A 6,765-nucleotide genomic window follows, 5' to 3' on the forward strand; every position below is an offset into this window, starting at 1 on the left:
TTCCTTCAACATTACTCTTGGTCCTGTAAACCCATTTAACTCCAATGACCTCCTTTCCTTTTGGTAGTTCAACCAAATCCCATGTCTTGTTTCTCTCTATGGCATTGATTTCCTCATCCATAGCTTCTATCCATTTCCTATCCTTAATTGCTTCTTCGAAATGAATAGGGTCATCAACATGACAATATAAAGCAAACAAAGAGTTCATACCTTCATCATAAATGTCACTTAAATTTCTGAACTTCTTACCTCTTTCATTTGGTGTGCAAGTGCTTGAAGAAGCACTTGAACTTCCTCCTTGTGGTGTGCTTGGAGAAGCACTTTCATTTCTCCTCATGGGTGTCTCTTGCTGTCCTTGTGTTGGTGCTGCTGTTTGGGGATGTATTTCAGCCATCTCCTCATCATCTTCATCATGAGACAAACAGTTTTTAACATTCACTGTTTTCTCTATGCTTCCATCTCAAGCTTCCTCCTCAATGAACTGAACATCTCTACTCACAAAAAACTTCTTGGTAGTTGGGATATACAACCTGTAAGCTTTGGATTCTTCACTGTATCCAATGAAAATACATTTCTCCCCTTTGTTGTCCAACTTATTCCTTAGCTGATCTGGAATGTGTCCATAAGCCACACATCCAAAAACCTTCATGTGGGTGACTCCTTGCTTTCTCCCACTCCATGCTTCTTCTGGCACTCTATTCATGACTACTTTTGTAGGGCACCTATTCAAAATATACACTGCACAGTGTACAACTTCAGCCCAATAATCATTTGGTGAATGCTTTGCCTTCAACATGCTCCTCGCCATATCCATGATTGTCCTGTTCTTCCTTTCAGCAACTCCATTTTGCTGCGAGGTGTACCTAGCTGTAAATTGCTTATGAATTCCATTTTCTCTACAAAACCGTAGGAATTCCTTGGAGATATACTCACCTCCTCTGTCAGTTCTTAGAACTTTGATATGCAGCCCACTTTTGTTTTCTACAAGTGCTTTGAAATTTTGAAAATTTTCAAACACTTCACTTTTGTTCTTCAGGAAATAAACCCAAGTCTTTTTGGTGAAATCATCAACGAATGTTAGAAAATATTGGCTGCCTGCTAGTGATGGAGTTTGCATTGGTCCACATAAGTCTGAGTGAAAAATCTCTAAGGGTGTCTTTTCCCTTATGCTTTTCCTTGATGGAAAACTTTTTCTATGTTGTTTCCCCAAGATACAACCTTCACAAAGTCTGTCTGGTTTCTCTATCAATGGTAATCCTCTTACCATTCCTTTTCGACTCAACAAGTTAAGACCTCCAAAGTTGAGATGTCCAAATCTCAAGTGCCACAACCAATTTTCATCCTTTGGTACACTTTGGAAAGCCTCTTGGGTAACTGCTGCAATTACTTCTTTGTTTCTCAAATTTGCCCTTATTCTGAGAGGGAACATCCTGTTCCTTGTCATCTTCACTTCAGCAATACATCTTTTGCTAGGTGCTCTATCCATGATGGTGCATACATCATTCTCAAAGAAAACTTTGTACCCCTTTTGAACAAGCTGTCCAATACTGAAGAGGTTACACTTCATTCCAGGAACATAATAGACATCTGCTATGGTTTTCTTTTCACCTTTCTTTGTAAATATTTTTACTTCTCCTTTTCCCATAACATAAATTTTACTATCAGTCCCAAGTGTGACTTGTGACTTCACACTATGATCTAAATTGGAAAACAAGGCTATGTTTCCTGTCATATGGTTACTACAACCGGAATCTAGAAACCATATATCATTGCTGTTTGTTTCAGCCATGTTACAAGCTAAAAGCACATTATCTTGGCTGATATTTTCTCTAGTGATATTTGCACTAGATCTATTACTCATATCATGCTACTTCTTCCTACATTCATTTGCATAATGCCAATATTTTTTACAATAATAACATTGGACATTGGATTTTTCATACCTTTGTCCTTGAGCATGATGTTGTCCACTTTGTTGACTGCTGCCTTGGCCTTGGTTCTGATTTGGATTGCTGCCTCTTCCTTGAGTGTTTGCTGGATTGTTTCTTCCACCTCTGTTTTGGCTTCTACCTCTTCCTCTCTTGTTTCCTCTGCCTTGACCTCTTCCTCTTCCAAATGACATCTGGGTCTTGAAGGCTTGCTCTAGAGATGAGTTTTCATTTCTACTCAACCTCTGCTCATGTGTTATCAGTGATGCATGTAGCTCATCAACTAAGAAGTTTGAGAGATCCTTTGTCTCTTCTATGGTGGTGACAATCACATCGAACTTTGAGGGTAGGATCCTCAATAGTTTCTCCACAATCCTCCTTTCTTCAAGAATCTCTCCATGAGACCTTATCTGTGTGACCAGACCAATCACATGAGTGAAGAATGAGTCAATATTATCTGACTCCTTCATGCATAGATTCTCAAAATCTCTCCTCAGCAACTGTAGTTTTGTTGTCTTCACTTTCTCCATGCCTTGATAGGTTGTCTTGAGAGTTTTCCATGCTTCTTTGGATGTCTTGGCTGCTGCTATCCTTGGAAACACACTCTCATGCACTGCTTGATACAAGAATACGAGGGATTTTTAATCCTTCTTCCTATTGCTCTTCAACAGATCTTTCTCTGCCTATGTCAAGTTATTCAACTCTTCTTCATCTGCTGGTTCTTCAAAGCCATATTCAACAAGTTCCCATAAATCTTGTGAGGAAAACAGGGCTCTCATGGTTATTGCCCAATAGTCATAGTTTTTCCCATTAAACTGTGGGAGCCGAGTATTAAACATATCCATGCTAGTGTTGGTGCTGGAGCCAGCCATTCCTGCACTTTAAACTTGGATTTTTGACTGAGTCTTCACTCTGCTGGAGAAGTTGCTAGAACAAAAGGAACCTTCCTTCAGCTTCTTTGACACCTTCAAATAGCCTGGACAAGCTCTGATACCACTGTTGGGAATTTTCTGATAAATTCCAAAAAACAAATTAACTAAACAGAGAACAATGCTCTGTTTTTCTTCAGGATCTTAACACAAAAAAAAAAATTCTGAGCAGACAGAGTTTTACACATACAAATAAAACTTGTATTCATTGATAAAATGCCTGATACAAAATAAGATCTTCTTCCTCCAAGAGAGAGATTACACCAGTTCCAAAAGGAATTTACTCTGTCTCTGCAACAACAGAAAAATTACTCTATCTCCTCCTGAGATTTTACACTGCTGTGTGTAAAAATCTCTTACATTCACTGCTGTAAAAAAAAAAAAAATCTTACGTTTACTGCTGTAAAGAAAAATTTCTTTTACATGTTCTGCTGCCCATTAAATTTCGTTTCTTCAACAAAAAAATATCTTCATGCTACTGTAATTTTCATATTCACACTGCTATGTAAAAAAACTTTTTCGTTCGCGAGTTGCTCTGTTTTTGTTTTGCACTGCTGTGCATTTCTTCCCTTTGCATTACAATGCACAAAAAAACATTTCATATATTGTTTGACTTTTGCGGTAAAACATAAAACTTACTCCCATGAATTTAAAAACATTAAAATTAAAAACTTATACCTAAAATCTATGACCATAATAAATTCATTAAATTACTTTCCTGACAAGTTGGCGATAAAATGAAACTTTTTACTCCACGCAAGGTTCATGGATCAATGGCGGAGACCTGTACAGCAACTTGGTTTCAATCAGACGATGGACAACCTTCATTTTAATCGGACGGATATCGCTTGCCCAAATCAAACGAACAATACGTCCCAATGAAAAGATGTTTTGCAAAAAGTACTGTGGACACGCGTCGAAAGGTGTACAGTAGCGGAGCCCCTCAGAGGAAAACCACTAACTCAGCAAAAGCGGTCCGATGGGAGACTGGTGGTTTTGCTGAATTAAATACGCGCGGCAGTTTGAAATTAATATTTCGACACTGCAGTGGCTAATCTAATAAGCCTAACTACGCTCGCTATGGAGACGAATAATCTCAATGGTATCATTCCTTCGTCTATCGGAAAGCTTGCCAATATTGATACAATCACCGCATACTCCAACAATTTCAGTGGCTCTCTACCGCTCGAAATCGGAAATTGTAGTCGGCTGCGAAATTCATCTTTTGACACTGTCGGATTGCAAGGAAAGATTCCATGGGAAATTGGGAATCTGAAAAACATTGTGGAGATGACGTTGTTCGGAAACTATTTGATGGGTACCATCCCTTCTTCCATGGGCAATTGCAGCCGCCTCGAAACCATTGCAATTTATGCAAACTCCCTAGAAGGTACGATACCATGGGAGATAGCCCTGCTGGAAAATTTGAGATTTTTTTGGGTTTATGAAAATCATCTTATAGGCTCCATCCCCCGAGGGTTTTTCAGTAGACTGCCTAAGTTGGAGGCATTTGATGCATCATACAATAATCTGAGTGGGGTTATACCATATGAAATGGGCAATCTAAAGAATTTGAGAGTCTTCCACTTATATTTCAATAACATGTCAGGTTCAATCCCCTTATCCTTTACCAATCTTACAAACCTGCAGGCGCTAGGCCTATCTTACAATAAGTTTGAAGGCACCTTGCCTCAAGGACTTGGCCTTCTTCCTAATCTGACAAGGTTGTTTCTTAGTAACAACAATTTCGTAGGTCCGCTGCCTCTTGCGCTTGGGAGCTTCAGCAACCTCGAGGCTTTGGATTCATGCTCCAGCAGACTGAACGGATCCATTCCTTGAGGGTTATGCAGCGGTAAGTCGTTGACCCAGCTTACCATATTCGACAATCGGCTCGAGGGGAACATCACCAGCCTTCTACAGGACTGCGTCTCACTACAATGTGTCAGGCTACAGAACAACCTCTTCATGGGCTTCATACCAAGTAATATTTCCATGCTCTCGGCCTTGTATTACCTTGATATTTCTTACAACAACATCCATGGAAGTATACCTTCTTCCATTGGACAGTTGCAAAACCTTACAAATCTCGTCCTTGCCCACAACAATCTGAGTGGTGCCATTCCTCCCGAGATAGGAGAGTTGAGAAATCTGGGAAGGCTCAATTTGAGCCGCAATAATCTCAATGGAACCATTCCTCCAAAAGTAGGGAACTTAATTAATTTAGAGGTTTTAGATTTGAGCAGAAACTAGTTGGAAGGAAGCATACTGGCAGCCTTGGTCCATCTTACGAATCTATTCACATTAAACTTGAGTGTAAACGCATTAACAGGAAGAATCCCCAGTTCCCTGGGGTATTGCAAACAATTAAGCGAACTATACCTGGCTAGAAATAAGCTAAGCATGACCATTCCTTTGGAGATGGGAAAGCTTGCAGCCAGTCTCAGATATGGGTTGGATCTAAGCTAGAACAATCTATCTGGATCTCTTCCTCCTCAGATAGGAAACTTGCAGTTACTTGAATCCTTGGACCTCTCCCATAACCACCTTTCTGGTAATATTCCTCAATCTCTCACAGATATGAGAAGCCTAGATCATTTCAACTTCTCTTTCAACCCATTCACAGGGGCCATTCCTTCATTAAGGGCATTTTTACAAGGCCCGCAGAATGCATTTGAGGGTAATCCAATCCTTTGCGGACCACCAACAAGGAACAATTGTTCGGATTCAGAAGTAGAAGGTAAAAAAGAAGAATTAAGCTTAGCCGAAGTGGCAGGGATTACCGTTGACTGTATTGGGACACTAACTATTCTCATGTTTGCGCTGCTATACATTTTAAATGCGTCAAAGTCGAACAGTAATAGACACAACAAGTGTACTATTTTTTCAGATGGACAACTCTGTATAGTCAAATGCAGAGATATAGTGGAAGCTACAGACAACTTCAGTGATGATTACGTCATCGGCTCTAGCACATCCGACATGGTCTACAAGGTGATGATTCCAGGACAGGGCAAAATCCTTGCTGCCAAATTCTTAAAATTTGTAAATCATCATCAGGACAATATTCAATATCGTAGCCTGAGGCACGAGATCGAATCATTGAAATACGCCCATCACAGAAACATCCTGTGTCATCGGGACTTGATAACAGAGCATGATGGAACGAATGAGGTAATAGTTCTTTTGTGTGACTACATGGTCAATGGATCGTTGTGGGAATATCTGGGTGGAGCATCGAAACGTCGTCATCAGAGGCTGGACTGGAGGACTCGGTATAACATTGCAGTGGGCGTGGCAGAGGGACTCAATTGTCTGCACCAAGACTGCGAACCTCCAATAATTCACTGCGACATAAAGTTTGCCAACATATTGCTGGATGATGAATATGTAGCACACATCGCAGACTTTGGACTTGTAAGGCTAGTGAAGAATTCATCAATAGATTCTAAATCAAGTTCTCTTCTAGGAGGGACTCATGGCTACATTGCTCCCAGTACTAAATCTCCATGTGTTTTGTCTTTGATCGTCACGCATTTATTTTTGTTTTGAAATGTAATCGTAGAGATCATCATAATCTATGTCACGCTAATACATTAATGTTATGTGCAGAATGTGGGTATGGAGTGAAGGCATCGACGAAGCAAGATGTGTAAAGCTTCGGAGTGGTGTTGTTAGAAATGGTAAGCGGAAAACCTCCTGTGGTAGAAGAGGACAATTGGGAATTTGTACATCTAACTGCATGGGCTGCAAAGAAGGCCAAGGAAGGGAGAATGGATGAAATAATTGATAAGGATTTGAGAAGGAGCAGTGATTATAATAACGTGAAGGATGAAATAAGGAATATGATGGAGATTGCCACATTTTTCACTCGATCTGCACCCAATCTCAGGCCATCCATGAACGTAGTT

At 40.1% G+C, this 6,765-nt stretch overlaps 1 protein-coding gene across 1 annotated transcript; it reads left to right on the forward strand.

Annotated features, from left to right (window-relative positions):
• Nucleotides 1-5,434: 5,434 nt before the first annotated feature.
• On the forward strand, nucleotides 5,435-6,510 carry LOC149247737 (putative leucine-rich repeat receptor-like protein kinase At5g63930). The gene is made up of 2 exons (XM_089445253.1): nucleotides 5,435-6,350; nucleotides 6,467-6,510. Exons 1-2 carry the CDS (start codon nucleotides 5,435-5,437, stop codon nucleotides 6,508-6,510), a joined length of 960 nt encoding a protein of 319 aa, XP_089301379.1.
• The last annotated feature ends 255 nt before the right edge of the window (nucleotides 6,511-6,765 follow it).

This window comes from Pinus tabuliformis, chromosome 7 (genome assembly GCF_031772625.1).
Source record: "Pinus tabuliformis cultivar Carrire ecotype Pingquan chromosome 7, CPIR1, whole genome shotgun sequence".
NCBI classification, from domain to species: Eukaryota; Viridiplantae; Streptophyta; class Pinopsida; order Pinales; family Pinaceae; genus Pinus; species Pinus tabuliformis.

Coding starts and splice junctions, on each gene's coding strand:
- LOC149247737 (XM_089445253.1), top strand. CDS start 5,435: ATGAGAAGCCTAGATCATTTCAACTTCTCTTTCAACCCATTCACAGGG. Junction 6,351..6,466: donor TCATGGCTACATTGCTCCCA/GTACTAAATCTC, acceptor TGTTATGTGCAG/AATGTGGGTATGGAGTGAAG.